Source organism: Ahaetulla prasina, chromosome 3 (assembly GCF_028640845.1).
Source record: "Ahaetulla prasina isolate Xishuangbanna chromosome 3, ASM2864084v1, whole genome shotgun sequence".
In the NCBI taxonomy this organism is placed as follows: domain Eukaryota; kingdom Metazoa; phylum Chordata; class Lepidosauria; order Squamata; family Colubridae; genus Ahaetulla; species Ahaetulla prasina.
Genome location: NC_080541.1, coordinates 116,751,771 through 116,770,594, shown reverse-complemented (window position 1 = coordinate 116,770,594; position 18,824 = coordinate 116,751,771). Strand labels below are relative to the sequence as shown.

At 45.1% G+C, this 18,824-nt stretch overlaps 1 protein-coding gene across 2 annotated transcripts in view; it reads left to right on the top strand.

The window, feature by feature from the left end:
• NOS1AP (nitric oxide synthase 1 adaptor protein) overlaps positions 1 to 18,824 on the top strand; it is a 107,518-nt gene that overhangs the window by 38,047 nt on the left and 50,647 nt on the right. For both annotated transcript variants that reach the window (XM_058175851.1, XM_058175852.1), the window contains exon 6: positions 8,388 to 8,529. In XM_058175851.1, the coding sequence (XP_058031834.1) occupies positions 8,388 to 8,529 (142 nt within the window). The remainder of the gene's footprint in view (positions 1 to 8,387; positions 8,530 to 18,824) is intronic.

The window sequence follows — 18,824 nt, the reverse complement described above, 5'->3', positions numbered from 1 at the left end:
GGGCCGACAGAGGGGACTTGGAAGGCCGGATGAACCCTCGGACCAGATTTTTGTCCAGAAAGTCCCTGAGGGCGGCCAACTCGGGCTCAGACATGGAATACAGGCGTCCCGTTGGCAGCGGGGCGCCGGGTTGCAGGTCCACGGGGCAGTCGTAGGGCCGGTGCGGGGGTTAGCGGTCCGCCTCCTTTTCGCTGAAGACGTCAGCGAAGTCCTGCAGCTCAGGGGGCACGGCGACGGCCGGGGTGAAGATGTCCTGGCCGGCGCAGGTGTGGCGGATGTGGTCGACACACTGCAGGCTGGGAAACGAGATGGCGTTCCGCGACCAGGCCACCTGAGGGTCGTGAGTCCGCAGCCAGGCCAGTCCGAGGATCACTGGGAAGTGGAGGTCCGCCGTTACATAGAAGCGAATCGCTTCCTTGTGGTCCCCGATGGCGAGGCGCAAGGGCTGCGTGGCGAAGTTAATGGGTCCGGCCACCAGCTCCCTCCCGTCGATGGTCTCGACGCTCATCGGAGGGTCTACCGGAACCAAGGGAACACCAAAATGGTCCACAAAGGCCCGGTCCATAAAGTTCGTGGTGGCCCCCGAATCCACCAGCGCGTGCGCCGGAATCCCTTCCAGCCGGTCACCCACCCACACCCGGGTGTCCAAAATCAGGTGCCGAGGGGGCCCGGGGTCCACGTCGGCCATGTCTGGCGGGGGCTTGGTCCGTGCCCGACCTAGGGTTTCCCCTGGACCGGGCCTGCCCCGTTTCCCGACTGGCCAGGCCGTGATTCGGGGACGGGCGTACGTGCTCCGCCGCGCTTCCTGGGGCATGCAGCGGCGAAATGGCCGGGCTCCCCACAGTACAAGCACAGCCCCCCTTGGCGCCTCCGGCTCCGCTCCTGGGCCGTCAGGCGAGGCTTGGCCGCTCCTAACTCCATGGGCTCCTTGGCGGCGGCCACGAAGCGCGGGGCGGCCCGGGACGGGGTCAGCACGGGTCGAGGGAGGGCAACGGTCTTTGACGGTTGCTGGAGGCGACAGGACGGGCGTTGCTGGAGACGGGTGTCGAGGCGCAGGCAGAGAGGCACCAGGTCAACGAGGGTCCGCGGCGCCTCCACCCGAGCCAGCTCGTCCTGGAGCTCTTCCGAAAGGCCCCTCTTGAACGCGTCCGCTAGTGCTGTGTCATTCCAGTCCGAATCATGGCACAGCAACCGGAATTCCGCGATTTACTCCCGGAGGGGGCGGGGCCCTTGTTGGATCTCTCCTAGGCACCAGGCAGCCGTCTGGGCCCGCACGGGGTCTTCATACATCAGGCGCAGTTGCCCCCAGAACCCCTGGTAGTCCGCCAGCAAGGGGCTGTCCCTGAGCACCAAAGGCGTGGCCCAGTGCGCAGCCTGGCCAGACAACAGGTTCATCACGAAGGCCACCATGGCCCGGTCATCTGGAAAGTCCCCCGGCCGCATTGCCATGTAGGTCTGGCACTGGGCCATGAAGGCCGGGAACATCTCCATCCGTCCTGAGAACTTCTCCGGCACCGGTACCGGGCTGTGGCGCTGAGGAGGAGGAGGTTGGACTGCTGGGGCATTCCCAGCAGCCAGTTGAGCAGTCAGCTGGGCGACTTGCTGTTGCAGTTGCTGGTTATCTGCTTGTAGCTGCTGCACAATCAGTGCCAGCTGTTGCTGATCCATCTTGTAGATGTGTGTGGAGTCAGGCAAGATGTCGTGTCCCACTTCTCCGCTGACGGCCGGGTCAGGGAAATCCGAATCAGGCTTGCCTCTGCAGCTCTGCCCAAAGTCCTAGCAAAGTCCTCAGAGCAGGCAGGAGACCAGAAAGTGACTTCAGCAAGATAAGTTCGACTTTGCCTGACTCAGAGACTGCCAGAAAGCAGATCCTTTATATAGGCCATGGGGTGTGGCTCCATGACTCAGCACTCATTAAGGCCTGCCCCTCCCTTCCTTCTGTTGCCTCCGCCTATCCAGTCTTCTGATGCGAGGGTCACCCCAATCAGCAGCTGTTGGAAATAAACTTTCCTCAGGCTCACATGCTGTGGAGGAGGGGGAGGGGTCTAGCTGCTCCGTTTGCCTGGGCATGGAGCCAGGGCTGGGGCCGGGGGGTGCTCCCTCCTCTGCAGCCTGCTTGGGCATGGAGCCAGGGCTGGGACCGGTAGGTGCCCCCTCCTCTGCAGCTTGTCTGGGAATGGAGCCAGGACTGGGGCCGGGAGGCATACATTCCTCCGTGTTCGGGAGCAGATAAGAAGGCCCCGGCTGCTGTGAGAGCGGGCAAGACACAACATGCTGTTTCAGTCCTGTGGCACTGCCTTGCACTGCCTCGTCCCTTTCTGCCATTTCAAATGTGACAGCTCTGGAGGCCTGCAGCTCTGCTCCTGCATTTCAATAGATGCCAGCCTTGTCTTGAGAGAGGCCTGTTTCAGCGCCTGGTGCCCTTAGGATGTTTGCCACCAGCTTTCCAGCTCCTTTGTGTTTCTCCACTGTGGAACAGGAGAGCTTGGAGCCCCACTGCCCAACTCCCCTCGCTTCCCCAAAGCATTCTTTCACTAACTTGCTTTCCAGCTCCATTATGTTTCTCCGCTGCCATGTGCAGGGCAACAAAAGGTTGTGGGACTAAAAAAAAGGTTCAATCAGACCTTCCAACTTCTCAAGATCTTTTCACAAGTTGGAAGGTGTGATTGAATTTTTTTTTTGGCCCACAAACCTTTTTTGTTGCCCTGTACGCAGCGACAGAGATATGTTATGGAGCTGAAAAGCAGGTGGCAAGGCAAAACCCCCAAGGGTTCCAGATGCTCAAACAGGTCTGTCTCAAGGCAAGGCTGGCATATACTGAAACTCAGCGGCAGAGCTGCAGGCCTCCAGAAACAGTGAACGGGAAGTAGGCAGTTTGTGGCAGTGCCGCAGTACCAAAGCAGCAGATGGAGAAGGAAGAGGCAGCCACTGTTGAGCAAGTGATGTGTGGGGCAAGAGGGACCGAAGAAAGCCCCTCTGGTGGCGGATGTGACTGTTGTGCAGCAGCAGCAGAAACCTTTTGCCATCACTCCCTCCCTGGCTCTGAAACAGCAAAGAGCCCTGATAATGGTGGGATGAGATGGTGGTAGCGGCTGGAGCAGCTCCTTCGCCATCTCACCCGGCTGTTGATGAGTTTGTGCAGTGCTGCTACCAGGTGGACCAGGTAAGGCATGGAATGGGTCGGAGCTGGAGGATGACGTAGGATGGCAGGAGCAGAGTACGCAAAGTCCATGGCATGGCGCCACCCCTGCCCCACCTCTTGCTTTGCTCTGACTGTTCATCATCTGGCCTGCAGATCCCTGATGCTGGTGGGGTGAGGTGGCAGTGGCCAGAGCAGCCCCTTCCCGAAGTTGGCAAACATCATCTTCATGGAAGCCGGGTGCTTGAAAATGGAGTTTTTTGCTCCGTTGCCAACCACCCCATTTCCATGCAGTCGAAGTTTCCAGTCTCCGTCAATGTGATCAAAAAAGCCCAGTCCAGCACAATACCACTGAAAAAGAAAAAGAAAAAGAAAAACAAGAAATTCAAGAAGAAACTAGCATGGCTGCACAAAAATTTATCTGACAAACTGAAAGACAAAATGGACAAGCACTAGGATTTGACAGATTACATCCCAGAGTTCTGAAGGAACTGGCAGATGTTATCTCAAAACCATTGTATCATATCTTTCAAAAATCTTGGCGTACCAGGGAAGTATTTGAGGATTGGAAAAGGGATGATGTGGTTCCCATCTTCAAGAAAGTGGAAAAAAAACAGACCCAGGAAGCAACAGACTAATTAGTATAACATCAATACCTGAGAAGATCCTGAAAAAGATAATAAAAAACAGATCTGCAAACAACTGGAAGCAAATACAATTATAACTAGTAGCCAGAATGGTTTTTTTAAAAACAGATCATGCCAAACCAATCTTACTATTCATTCTTTGATAAAATGACTAAATTAGTAGACCAGTGAAATGCTGTGGACATAGTATACTTAGTATATAGTAAGGCATTTGACAAAGTAGACCACAATCAACTTCTTGGTAAGCTAGAAAAATGTGCAACAGACAACATCACCACCAGATGGATTTGCAGCTGACTAACAAACGGTACTCAACAAGTAGTCCTTAATGATATTATATCCACAGGGAGAGAAGTAAGCAGTGGGGTACCATAAGGATCCGTCTTAGGCCCAGTATTCTTCAATATCTTCATAAATGACTTAGATGGGAGAATAAAAGGGGTATTAATTAAATTTGCAGATGATACTAAACTGGCACGAATCGCCAACACCCCAGAAGACAAGCTCAGGATTCAAAAAGATCTTGATAAACTTGAACAATGGGCCTTTCCAACAAAATGAAATTTAATTTAGAGAAAAGGAAGGTTTTACACATGGGTAGGAAAAACCAAAGGTACAAGTACAGATTAGGTGAAACCTGACTCAAAAACAGTAATTGTGAAAGGGAAGTTGGAGTCCTATTGGATGATCACTTGAATATGAGTGAACAGTGTGCAGCAACAGCCAGAAAAACTAATATAATCTTGAGTTGTATAAACAGAGACATAGAATCAAAATCATGTGAACTATTGGTACCACTTTATAAAACCTTAATAAGACCACACCTGGAATACTGCAACTAATTTTGGTCACCATGCTACAAAAAAGATGTTGAGACTTTGGAAAATGTTCAGAGAAGAGCAACTAAGATGGAAACTAATCAAAGAGAGAAGCAACGTACAATTAAGGAGAAACTTTCTAACAGTGAGGACAATTATCCAGTGGAACAGCTTGCCTTCAGAAATCATGGGTACTCCATCGCTGGAGGTTTTTAAGAAGAAACTAGACAGTCACTTATCTGTAATGATATAGGTTCTCTTGCTTGAGCAGAGGGCTGGACTAGAAGACCTCCAAGGTCATTTACAGCTCTGTTCTATTCTGTTCTGTTCTATTATATTTCTGTTTCTATCATTTCTATTCCAAAATATCCCGCTTCTCTTAATAATTAAAAAGTGAAGCTGTCTTTCAGCAGATGGCTTAATATCATCTGTCATCATCACTTAGTCAGAAAGATTCTTTTTTACAGGGAAAATAGAACTCACAGTATAAGTTCTTTTATTGGCAGGTAGAGTCATAGACTTGGCCTCTACAGAAAACTCTCTTTCATCCTGTTGTTTCACTCTCCTTTCCCAGAAGTGCTCCGAATTCTACATTCTGGCCCTGTCTTCCTATCTTGATGTAGCTGCTTGGTTCTTAATGCTGCCATTAGAATAGAATAGAATAGAATAGAATTTTATTGGCCAAGTGTGATTGGACACACAAGGAATTTGTCTTGGTGCATATGCTCTCAGTGTACATAAAAGAAAAGATACGTTCATCAAGGTACAACATTTACAACACAATTGATGATCAATATATCAATATAAATCATAAAGATTGCCAGCAACAAGTTATAGTCATACAGTCATAAGTGGAAAGAGATTGGTGATGGGAACTATGAAACGATTAATAGTAGTGCAGATTCAGTAAATAGTCTGACAGTGTTGAGGGAATTATTTGTTTAGCAGAGTGATGGCCTTTGGGAAAAAAACTGTTCTTGTGTCTAGTTGTTCTGGTGTGCAGTGCTCTATAGCGTCATTTTGAGGGTAGGAGTTGAAACAGTTTATGTCCAGGATGCGAGTGATCTGCAAATATTTTCACGGCCCTCTTCTTGATTCGTGCAGTATACAGGTCCTCAATGGAAGGCAAGTTGGTAGCAATTATTTTTTCTGCAGTTCTAATTATCCTCTGAAGTCTGTGTTTTTCTTGTTGGGTTGCAGAACCGAACCAGACAGTTATAGAGGTGCAAATGACAGACTCAATAATTCCTCTGTAGAATTGGATCAGCAGCTCCTTGGGCAGTTTGAGCTTACTGAGTTGGCGCAGAAAGAACATTCTTTGTTGTCCTTTTTTAATGATGTTTTTGATGTTAGCTGTCCATTTGAGATCTTGCGATATGATAGAACCCAGAAATTTGAAGGTTTCTACTGTTGATACTGTGTTGTCAAGTATTGTGAGAGGTGGAAGTATGGAAGGGTTTTTCCTAAAGTCTACCACCATTTCTACGGTTTTGAGTGTGTTCAGTTCCAGATTGTTTTGGTTGCACCACAAGGCTAGTCGTTCGACCTCTCGTCTATATGCGGATTCGTCGTTGTCTCGAATGAGACCAATCACTGTTGTGTCATCTGCGAACTTCAGTAGCTTAACAAATGGATCATTGGAGATGCAGTCATTGGTATACAGAGAGAAGAGAAGTGGGGAGAGCACACAGCCTTGGGGGGCCCCTGTGCTAATTGTACAGGTATTTGATGTGATCTTGCTTAGCTTCACCTGCTGCTTCCTGTTTGTTACCTGTCTTCTAAGGCGATGCTTTTACCAGCTCTCCTCCTCCTTAACTCTGAGGTGAGGGATGGATAGGGATCCCATATTCTGTGTCCTCACTAGCAAATAACAACAACACAAGCAAATAAAATTATAATATATTTTATAACACCACCTCCCAGGACTATAGTGTGTGATGTGTGATTAGGGCATGACAGGGTGTCTAAAATTAATTCAATTGTTTTACATAATCATCTGGAAATATAATTAAGGTTGGGTTAAAAAAACATAATGCTGCTTAAATCACAGATGGGGATCTGTTCCTGTTATAGAGGAAACAATAAGTTTAAGGCTGATGGTAGAAAGGATCTGCTATTAATATAGGACATTCTATTACACAGAGTTCCCAGAGTGTCTCAAATATATATTAACTGAGCTTGCATAAATAAAATAAGCACCAGAAACAAACATAATGCTGTTAATTTTTTCTTTATTTCTGTTAATTAGTTTAACACATTAAGATAAAGTTAATTCAGATTACACAAAATTGAATGAGATAGCTCAGGCCTTAGGAGGTAGAAATAAAACTCAAAAACTATCTTAGTTGGGTTAGAGAAATTGGTGAAAATAAAAGGAAATGTCTACACAAGTAAGGAATTTCTTTGAATCAGAGGGATTCAATTTTACTTGATTTTTTTTTTTTTAGTTTTCTAGAAAATCCAAGCTTAAATCTGGGCCTGAATAATCTTAGCTTTCCCCTTCTCTTTATCCCAACACATCTTCCTTATTTTCATTCCATTTCAGCTCTCTCAGTTGGACCAGAAGGGGTTAGGCAGACTCTTTTCTTCTTAATAGACCCAGAGCATGTCACATTGCTTACTTTGAGGCAAAGTCAATGTATTTTGGTTGTCTGGGATGAAAGACTGAGAGATGAGTATCCTAACACATTGACTGTTGCTGAGAATTATGGAAATTGACCATCTTCTTGAGAGTTGCATTACTCTTAAAGATGCTGAGCTTGTCAGCTGGAGAATTGACAGCCCAGGTTCAAGACCTGAGTTTCCACGTAACAGGGTGAGCTTCCGCTACTTGCCTCAGTTCCTGCCCAGCTAGCAGTTCGAAAGCATGCAAATGTAAGTAGATTAAAAGGTGCCACTTTGATGGGAAGGTAACAACTTAAATTGTGCGTGTGGCATATAGCCATGCTGGCCACATGACTACGGAAATTGTTTTCAGACAACACTGATTCCCTTGGCCAAGAAACTAAGATGAGCACCAAACCCAAGAGTCGGACACGACTGACAGGGAAACCTTTACCATTACCGTTTACTTTTTAAAAAAACACTTAAACTTAAATGACACCATAACTTTTATGACAGTTATTATTTGCTCTGGGCATATAATTCAGGAATGGCTACTCCATAAAATGTGTTCCTTGTTATGTCCTCATGTGTAAGTGACAAACTACATATTTCAAAAATGTATCTAGCTTGTTGTTGCTTAATCAAAATTCAGAATAGTGTTCTATACTTGCTTTCTGATTCAGATAGAAGTTGATAAATGTGTATTAGGTAAGTCTACCAGGATGTATATTTCTGAAATATACTCAGAATGAATAGCTTAAAATCGAAGTGCAGCTTCAGAATCATACAGTACAGTATTCAATGGATTGATTTGCAAATTTGGAAAACTCATCTGTGTTTCTTTCCATATCACTAAACAGTAAGACTCCAAAGTTGAAAGGGAGGAATATAGGAAAATAGGCTCTTTGGGAGCAAATTGTCTAATTAAGTTGAGACAATATGTTAGACAATAAGTTGAGACAATATGTTGAGAAATCCAAGAAAATCAAAGCTTTAGTAGCACATGGAAGAAAATGGGTTATTACCAAACTTGACACAGTTTCAAACTATAACTAGATTACTGGTACTTTACCTAGTTGAATAGTAAGTGAAGGCATAGATCTTTTTTCTCAGGAATAGCTGTTAGCCTTGGTCTTCAGATGGGATGTTCTTATTGCCCTTTTTCTCTCTACTTTGCAGAGTCAAGCCATGCGCATTGTGCGAACAGTGGGGCAAGCATTTGAAGTCTGCCATAAATTGAGCCTTCAGCATACACAGCAGAATGCTGATGGCCAAGAGGACAGTCATAGTGAAAAGGGCAGCGAGGATTTGGAAGCATCAGGTAAAAAGACAACATTGATGGGATAGGTTCTGCCTTTCTATGAACAGAAAATTGAAGTCCTAGACAGATAGAAAAAGAAGTGGCAAAATTTTATTTGAGAGAAGAATGACTTATCCAGAGCAGGTAGAAGAATGCCCTCACCCCTTGCATACAGAACTGAAAGAGTGGAGCTAATCTTTCCCTGTGCGCCTACTGGGACTTTACTTTTGCCTCTCGTAAACCAGATATTAGGACCTTATTTTAGAGTATGCCTAGATTGATGTTCTTAGCAAACCTAAGAAAAGTAGACACTCTCAGGGACTTTTAAATCCCAAAAGCAAAACTTTATTGGATACACCATTTCAGCACCAAAGAATCAAAGCCATTTCAGCACCAAAGAATCAAAGCCAACTCTGGTTTTTCCACACAATGCTTGTATAGTTAAACAATAGCTTCTCCTTCTCTTCCCCCCCCCCCGCTAGTTTGTTGACAAGTTGAATAGCGATAAAATCTAAATGTTTCAAAAGCAGTTCAACCTTGACATGTTGACTCCCTGGAAAGAAGGGGAGACCTGGAAAGATTTCAAACATAGATTAATATTATTATTCATATTCCTTGAGCCTTCACTCCCCCTCCTGGTTTTCCTGGGTGCTTAGCATGGAATGTACTCACTAATCTATCAGTGTCAGCGTCCTGTTCTTTCACCCATTCTACTTCTGACATCAGATACCCTTTCTATTATACCAGGTATTGCAATTTCCCTTTATAGTACCTTGAATATAGAACTCAATTAGTTTCATAGTGTTTGTCCCCTCCCATCCAAATGTAGAGTGACAGTTCCTTTCCAACCAATGTCAAGTTAGAGCCTTTAATGGGCTTCAACAAACTATAATAGAACACTGAGTGGACTTTTCACAGAAATCTAGGCAATTTTAACTCCATTGTGACCAGGTTGATGATGCACACAACCAAGAGAGCGCCTATGTATTTAGGACCCAGTTTTTTACAGGGTTGCCTTAATTTCAAGTACTTTGTGGATAAATATACTTTATCCCTGATCTTAAACTCCCTCTGGGAGGCTCTCTTTCGTTCTGCTTGTTTATGGTTTTTGCAACTCTCCTGCCCGCACTAAAGCTTTCTGCACATTTCCCCAAGTGTTTCTTGGAGTGTCCATCCACTCCATTAGCATTACTTTTTTATATATATATATAAATAATTTTTATTTTCATTTTCCAACATCATATTTATGTGCAAACTATTATCTATCATTAATCATTAATCATACTGATTCAGGCCTGCCCGATTGCCACTTCCTTTCTTCACACCTCCCTCTCTACCCTCTACTACTTTCACATCCTTCATCTCCTTCACTTTACTACTTCCTCTCCTCCTTCTCCACTCCTCCCTTCTTACCCTATCTAACCTTCTTATTCCCCTCCTCCTTCTCTACTCTTTCCTACCTACTTTCTTCCCTCCTTCTACTTCTCTCTCCTTTTCTTTCTGAAATGGCAATCGAGCATCCCCAATATCATTTTAAATTTTATTTTCATATCTTCAAAAATTACTATGCATTAATAATCAATCCATGTATCATTTTCCTCCCCTTTCCCCCTCTCCTCCCCCTTCCCCCCCCCCAGACTTCCCAGAGCAAATACCGGGTATTATAACCAACAATCACAAGCTAAAGTATACAAAATAAACATAACCTCCCACCTTTAAAAATTTAAAACTTTAGATCCCCTCACAATAAAAATAAAGAGATAGGAAAGAATAATAAAAAGAAAAAAAGCAATACCAACTTCACCTATTACATCTTTTTACAATCCATTTTTAAAATTAGTCCGTCTTCTCAAATTCAATTTTTTCCCCCCCACTTGTATATTCCTTCAAATTTCATAAGTCCATTTCTCAAATTACAGTCCATCTTCTCGAACTCAAATTTTCATCACTTATATATTTCTTCAATTGCCATAACATTTAATGTCCGTTCTTCATACAGTCCATTTTAAAAATTAGTCCATCTTCTAAGATTCAATTTTTTTTTCCACCCACTTGTATATTCCTTCAAATTTCATGTCCATTTCTTAAATTACAATCCAGCTTCTCAAATTCAAATTTTTATCACTTACATATTTCTTCAATTATCATAACATTTAATATCCAATCTTCCAACACTACTCCCAATCAAATATCATTTCGAATAAAATCTCTCAAATATAATATTTCCAACTTAACTTCATAACTTTTACTATCTATAAACATGTCAATTAAAACAAATACCGTATATACTCGAGTATAAGCCGAGTTTTTCAGCACGTTTTTTGTGCTGAAAAGCGGCCCCCTCGGCTTATACTCGAGTCTACCCTTGCAGAGTACTGACTACCTAAGTAATATGCCCCCCCTTCCTGGTTGAACGGATCTCCTGCCGACCCAGGGAGAGGGTTTTTTGCCCTCGGGAACAGCTGGGCCGGCAGGACGAACCCAAATGCTGCCGGCATGCTTTGCCAGCTCGGCCGGCTCGTTTTGGGGCGGCGGCTGGCCTCCGGCGTTTTCTTCCGCCGCTTTTTGATGGCGGCGGCGGCGGCGGAGGCGGGGGCGGAGGGGCGTTCGACATTTCGCCCCTCTCACTCGTCCTCCTCTTGCCCGCGGTGGGGGCGGAGGGGGCGTTTGTCACTCTCGCCCTCCTCTCGCGGTGGGGGCGGAGGGGGCGTTTGTCACTCTCGCTCTCCTCTTTCTCGTCCTCCTCTCGCCCTCGGAGGCGGAGGCGTTGTCACGAATACATCCCAATAAAATGCAAAGGTTTCCAAGGGCGCTTAGGCCTCAGGGGACCACTGATTTCAAAGCATGTTTTGGAAAAGCAGCGAGGGATGGGGGGAGAATGCTGCCTTGAATGTGAAAGAAACGTGGAAAACTCCAACTACAGTACAAAAAAAAAACATTTGCACTCAGTACTTTTTATTTTATTTTATTTTTGCCAAGTTTTCCCCAGGTTTTTTCCCCTATGGAAATTGGGGAGGTGGGAGAAAGAGGTGAAAAGAAAAGCCTCTTGGAAAGTGGAGAAATACGGCAAGAACAACGATTTCTCCCCGCCTCCCGGCGCCGTCCTTCTCTCCCGCCAGTCACACGGTTCAGTTTTTTTTCAGGCTAACTATACTTTGCGTTTCACTCCCCCGAGTGAGGAAGAAGAAGGGAGGCAAAAGAAACCGACCCTCGCGCAGATCAGCAAATTAGCTTTCCTTCTCCAAACCAATTGGAGGCGGGGGGCAACGCTGCCGAGAAGCCGCTGCTTACAGAGAGCGAAAAAGCCAGGGAGACCTTGGCATAGGTGGGCGGCTGGTGTAAGGCAGGGCAGAACCTTCGACCCGCAAGGATCCCGGGAGGGGGACGAAGAGAGGCAGAGAAGGAGGGAGGAGGAAGGAAGGAAAAGAAAGAAAGGGGAGTGAAAATAAGAGCAGTCCGAGCTCTGAACTGGGGAACAAGAAGGAAAAGAAAGAGGAGAGAGAGAGAGACAGAGAGGAGAGAAAAAGCGAAGAAGGAAGAGAACAGTGCAATGAGTAAGGACTGCCACTGGGGTCAGGGCAGAGCACCAGGAAACAGGGCGGCCAACGTATGAGAGTGACAGCAGTGATGATGGCGACTGTGAACTCAGTGATGACGACAACGTATATGCGGATAACATCACAGAAGCTGAAGTAGCTGAAGCTCTGTTTGGACAAACAGATGATGAGGAGGAGAACTCCAGTTTTGAGGATTTTAGCTCTCGTTAGCTTGGTTGCTGTTACTTTTAAAGATACTGTATTTTTGATACCATATTCTTTTGGGGACCCCTTTTGCACTTTTATTGTTTTCGTTCAAATAAATATTCATGTTATTTTACTTGGCTCTATCTTTATTTTTACATTGACCAGTAGCTGCCTCATTTCCCACCCTAGGCTTATACTCGAGTCAATAGTTTTCCCAGTTTTTGTGGTAAAATTAGGTACCTCGGCTTATATTCGGTCGGCTTATACTCGAGTCTACAGAGTACTGACTACCTAAGTAATATGCCCCCCCTTCCTGGTTGAACGGATCTCCTGCCGACCCAGGGAGAGGGTTTTTTGCCCTCGGGGACAGCTGGGCCAGCAGGACGGGCCCAAATGCTGCCGGCATGCTTTGCCAGCTCGGCCGGCTCGGTTTGGGCGGCTGGCCTCGGCGTTTCTTCCGCCGCTTTTGATGGCGGCGGCGGTCGGCGGAGGGGGCGGGGGGCGGAGGGGGCGTTCGACATTTTCGCCCCCCTCTCACTCGTCCTCCTCTTGCCCGCGGTGGGGGCGGAGGGGGCGTTTGTCACTCTCGCCCTCCTCTTGCGGTGGGGGCGGAGGGGGCATTTGTCACTCTCGCCCTCCTCTTACTCATCCTCCTCTCACCCTCGGAGGGGGCGGAGGGGGCGTTTGTCACAAATACATCCCAATAAAATGCAAAGGTTTCCAAGGGCGCTTAGGCCTCAGGGGACCACTGATTTCAAAGCATGTTTTGGAAAAGCAGCGAGGGATGGGGGGAGAATGCTGCCTTGAATGTGAAAGAAACGTGGAAAACTCCAACTACAGTATAAAAAAAAAACATTTGCACTCAGTACTTTTTATTTTATTTTATTTTTTGCCAAGTTTTCCCCAGGTTTTTTTTTTTCCCCTATGGAAATTGGGGAGGTGGGGAGAAAGAGGTGAAAAAGAAAAAGCCTCTTGGAAAGTGGAGAAATACGGCAAGAACAAACGATTTCTCCCCCCGCCCCTCCCGGCGCCGTCCTTCTCTCCCGCCAGTCACACGGTTCAGTTTTTTTTCAGGCTAACTATACTTTGCGTTTCACTCCCCCGAGTGAGGAAGAAGAAGGGAGGCAAAAGAAACCGACCCTCGCGCAGATCAGCAAATTAGCTTTCCTTCTCCAAACCAATTGGAGGCGGGGCGGCGCTGCCGAGCCGCTGCTTACAGAGGCGAAAAAGCCAGGAGACCTTGGCATAGGTGGGCGGCTGGTGTAAGGCAGGGCAGAACCTTCGACCCGCAAGGATCCCGGGAGGGGACGAAGAGAGGCAGAGAAGGAGGGAGGAGGAGGAAGGAAGGAAAGAAAGAAAGGGGAGTGAAAATAAGAGCAGTCCGAGCTCTGAACTGGGGAACAAGAAGGAAAGAAAGAGGGAGAGAGAGAGAGACAGAGAGGGAGAGAGAAAAAGCGAAGAAGGAAGAGAACAGTGCAATGAGTAAGGACTGCCACTGGGGTCAGGGAGCAGAGCACCAGGAAACAGGGCGGCCAACGTATGAGAGTGACAGCAGTGATGATGACGACTGTGAACTCAGTGATGACGACAACGTATATGCGGATAACATCACAGAAGCTGAAGTAGCTGAAGCTCTGTTTGGACAAACAGATGATGAGGAGGAGAACTCCAGTTTTGAGGGATTTTAGCTCTCGTTAGCTTGGTTGCTGTTACTTTTAAAGATACTGTATTTTTGATACCATATTCTTTTTGGGGACCCCCTTTTGCACTTTTATTGTTTTTCGTTCAAATAAATATTCATGTTATTTTACTTGGCTCTATCTTTATTTTTTACATTGACCAGTAGCTGCCTCATTTCCCACCCTAGGCTTATACTCGAGTCAATAGTTTTTCCCAGTTTTTTGTGGTAAAATTAGGTACCTCGGCTTATATTCGGGTCGGCTTATACTCGAGTATATACGGTAATCATTTAAACTACATCCACAATATAACAGTAAACAATTAAAATCATTACATCCACATTATCTAAATTCATAAATTTCACTTTCCATCCTTCACAATTAAATAATATCATCCCATAGATTTATACCATACAAATAGCAAATTAGAAAAATCCTATAATTTATATCCTAAACAAATCAATTCCAAAAATTAACCATAATCATCGTATTCACATCTTAAACATTCCTCCCCTCTCCCATTCTATTTTCCATCATTTCCAAACCAATTAACTTAGCATCTAACAACAAAGGATTCCCACTCTTTAAAATATTAATATAAAAATGTCTCGCTTTCATAACTGAATTAAGAAAATACTTTCTGCCTCTAAAATTCACTGACAAACCCATTGGAACTTCCCATCTAAAATATATCTGATGTTTCTTAAACTCATCCACTAAAAAAGCAAATTCTCTTCTCTTTCTTAACATTTTAGGAGGAATTTCCTTCATCATTTTTATATCTTGTCCCAATATTTGAAATTTATTTTTATAAAAGGCTTGCAAAATTTCATACCTAACCTTTTTAGATGTAAAATAAATAACCACATCCCTCGGTACTCTATTTTGTCTTGCCCACCAAGAATTAACACAATAAATTCTTTCAATATTAATCTCAAAATCTTCCGGCTCCACACCCTTTATCTGAGCAAAGGCTTGCGTAAAAATCTCTTTTAAATTTTCCTTCCTATTTTGCTTCAAACCTCTCACCCTTATAGCATATTCCATTAATCTATATTGTAATATTACTCTTTCTTCATCTGCCCTATCTACCTTTGCCTGTATATCTTCCATCTTATTATCTAAATTCCAATTGTTTTGATTTTTTTGAATTTCCTCTATTTTCCTTTGCAATTCTAAATTAGCTTTATTAATTTCTGCAAGATCATCCTCCATCTGAATACAAGAGCTTAATATTTGCGCAATTGCATCCTTTACCATTTTCATTTCCCTCTTCTGCTCTTCCACCACTTCCTTAAAATCCAACATCTCTTTCTCTATTTCATCAAATTTTTGATCTATTTCTAAAAAATGACTCTCCAAAAACTCCTGTAAAGAATTTCTTAGTTCCTTTTTGATTTCTTCTTTTAATTTTTGAATCTGAACTGAAGAAATTTCAAAGTTTTTAATAACTTTTGGCACTATTTGCTTAAAAGCCATTTTTTAAAAAAATGTAACTTAATAACAGACCAAGAGAAAAAAAAATATTTAGAAAAAAAAAATTCAAAAAACTTTTCTTCTAAATCACTATAATCCCAAAGAAAAAGAAAAAATATAAATCATAAAATTCTCGTTTCTTCCATTTAGTCAGTATCTTCCTATATATCTTCTATCTTCTTCTATCTTCTATTTCAACACTAGCCGTTAGTAAGCATTTCTACTTTCGTTTTCAGTACACACATTCCACAAAACCACCATTTGCTTTCTTCTCTCCTATCTTCGCAGCAAATATATCCTCAGGGGCTTACAGTCTTCTTACAAACAAGTGCTTAGAACTCCAGTTTCTGCTCCGTCCATGTTACAATCCATCATAAATCAATTTCTGCTGTGGAATTTGGATGCTTTGTTTGTTTGCCATAAAGGCAAATGCCTCCCCCAGCCAGGAGCTTATCAGGCTATGGAAGGAGAACTCCCCGCAAGCCTTAGAAGCTTATTAGGGTGTCTCAACTTCAGCCTGAATGCTCATCTTTCTCTCTTTGCCCGAGGGAAAGAATTCCAAGCTGTCGGACCAAGATTTACGATGTCCTGACAGCTCTACAGACTAGGGAGTTAGCAGCTAAATCATAGCTGCTTCTGCACGAAGCGGAGCCAAACCGGAAGTCTCCGTTAGCATTACTGAGGAGGGAAGCTCCCTTGGGAATTCTGGCATGGGCACAAACTCCATTCCCATAGCCACTTTGAATGGGGTAATGGGGATTTTTCTTGCTAAATGGCTTGGGACTCTTAATTTTATTAGGGCATTGGTCAGAACTCTGACACCCAGTGCTGCTATGAACTGAGTTATTATAGGCTACTTCTGCAAAAGGCAAGTTCCCCCAATTTGCTTGCTGGTAGTTCACATAGCAACGTATCCTGTTTCCCCAAAAATAAGACCTAGCATGTTTTACGTGTGTGCCTAATATAAGCCCTACCTCCCCTGCCAAAATAAGCTTTACTTAAGAGTCTGTGCAGCTGACACCTGTCCATTCTGTCTCGTTGCTCACAGTGCTGCAGCTGTTGTGACCCAGGCCCAAGTAGGTAGTAGGAAACTCAGTCAGTGTAAATGCAGTCAGTGTAAAAACAAACAAACTTTACTCGAACAGCTGAGAATTACTTCATTCTCAGAGTAGTTCAACTAAATTAAAGCAAATTCCTCCCAACACAATTCCTCAGTCCTATCTCCAACCTTGGTCCAATTAGGCAAACTGCCAAAGGCCTTTCTTGGCAAAAGTTCAGAAGACACCAATACAAATGCAACAAGACAAAGCTATCAACGTTGTTTTCCGGCAAAGAGCACAAACGCCGTTGTTGGTCTTATAAGCCTTATGGGAGGGGCCAATCATCTTTTGGCCCTACTCCCGAGTTGTCCTCTTTGCTTGAGCTGCTCTTGCCTTCTGTCAGCTCTTCACATGCGTGTATTAGGAACAGGCTCCTCCTGTTCCTCTGCCTCACTACTGTAAGTCTCTGGAGGCTCTGGAGTCCACACCGTCCTGGCCCCACCTCAGCCTCCAATGCAGAGCCCTCATCCGGGCCTTCCCCAGCCTCCAGGACTCTTCCCAAGCCTCATTGCTGTCCAACTCCATTGCTAGCTCCGCAGGCTGCTGGTGGACCACAACAGCAGCCATGAGGTGAGGCGGGGGGGAGCTGCCCACATGCCCTATACCAGTTTACCTCAGGGCCCCTGCAGTCAGACCATCCACTCCTCAACACCTGCCTTGCAGCAATAGTACCGAAAGCCAGCTGTCAGGATTCCGATCGATGCCCTAATGAAAGCAGGAGCCTCAAGCAAAATTTTCAGAAAAATCTAGTTGTTTATTGGAGCGCCATGTTGGCACAAACCAAGTGAAGCCATCTCTGACTTCACTCAATTTGCACTGGCTCTGGAATTCCCTGGGTGAAGGTAGGTTCTGCCTCCTTCTGGGTTGCCAGGAGCAGGCTTTGGAGATTCCATCCTCTGCCATGGTGGCCTGAGTTTCTCTCCATGCACCCAGGTATTTAAGAGTCTGGGGTTCAGGAATCCTGGACCTGGTTAGTTTTGGCAGAGTTGGCTTGCTTTCAGGGTTCTGAACAATGTCCTAATAAAAGCAGGATCCTCAAGCAAAGTTTCAAGAAAAATCCAGTTTTTTATTAGGAGCGCCATGTTGGCATGGACCAAATGAAGCCAGCTCTGACTTCACTCAATTAGCACCTTGCCTCTGACTCTGCTTCACCCTCCCCCCAAGGTGTGTCATCAGTCACATTCCCCAACAAAGCAATTTCGCAGGTTGTAGAAATCACTCCCTCTGGCCGTTATTGGTTTCTGTGGAGAAACTTGACTTTGGCAAGTTAGGATATGTTTTGTTTTGACTGAGGTGCAAATTCCTTGATGCAGCTTTGAGGCTCGATTCCCCTTCCCACTGCCCATGGCAACTCAGGAGCAGATCAGGAAAGCTTCATGACACCATGTGTAGCAGGAACCCATGTGACCATGGCCCACTTCTGTTCGCGGCTGCAACAGAGTGGCTGTGTGGTAAGGCAGGTGTCAAGGCATGGATGGCCTAGCTGTGAGGGCCCTGTACATGGGGAAAAAAAACACTCCCCAAAAATAAACCCTAGTTTTTATTTTATAGCCCAAAAGAAGCTAAAACTCTCTTATTTTGGGGTAAACATGGTAAATATTGCTCGACTGTTCCATTGGTCCGTTCCGCTGCCCTGTTAGTGCTCAGATGGAACCCTGAGCTAAGCCCCTGGGAGAAACCTATCGACTTCAAAAACTCCCACCGAAACTTTGCAGTGAACTGCACCCCTTGGTCTGAGATGATTCATTTCAGAACTCCATGTAGATGGTAGATGTGTTGTATGAACAGTTTGGCTAGCTTCTGGGATGACAGAAGCCCATGCGATTGTCCAAATTACTGTGCTTATCCCACTCACCAGCAATTCCATAATAAAATCCATGACACTCTTCCCATGGTGGACTAGGCTCAGCAGCCCAAGGATCTTTCCTTGCATTAGTTTCATAGACGCAGGCACTGTGCAGCTCATCACATAGCTCTCTATGTCCTTCATCTTGGACCACCAGAACTATCTCCTGGCCCAGGTGAAGGGTCTTTAAAGCTGAAGTGGCCAGCTGATTTTGCATCATGGCTTCAGTGTAAGATCTGGATTCTCTGACTGACCGGGATGTACAGTTTGTCTCCCTTTCAGGCCAGGTTTTCTCTCATTGTCATCTCATCCCGATGGGAACCAGTCATCTTCCTGTAGGGCTTCTCTCAGTCAATGAGTCAACCTCTCATCAAACACCTGAGAAGTGCTTGGTGGCCACTGCCCCTCGGAGGTTTTAGCTGCCAGCTACTTGGAGGGGATGATAGAGTTAACTATTTCCTCCCGGGTGCTT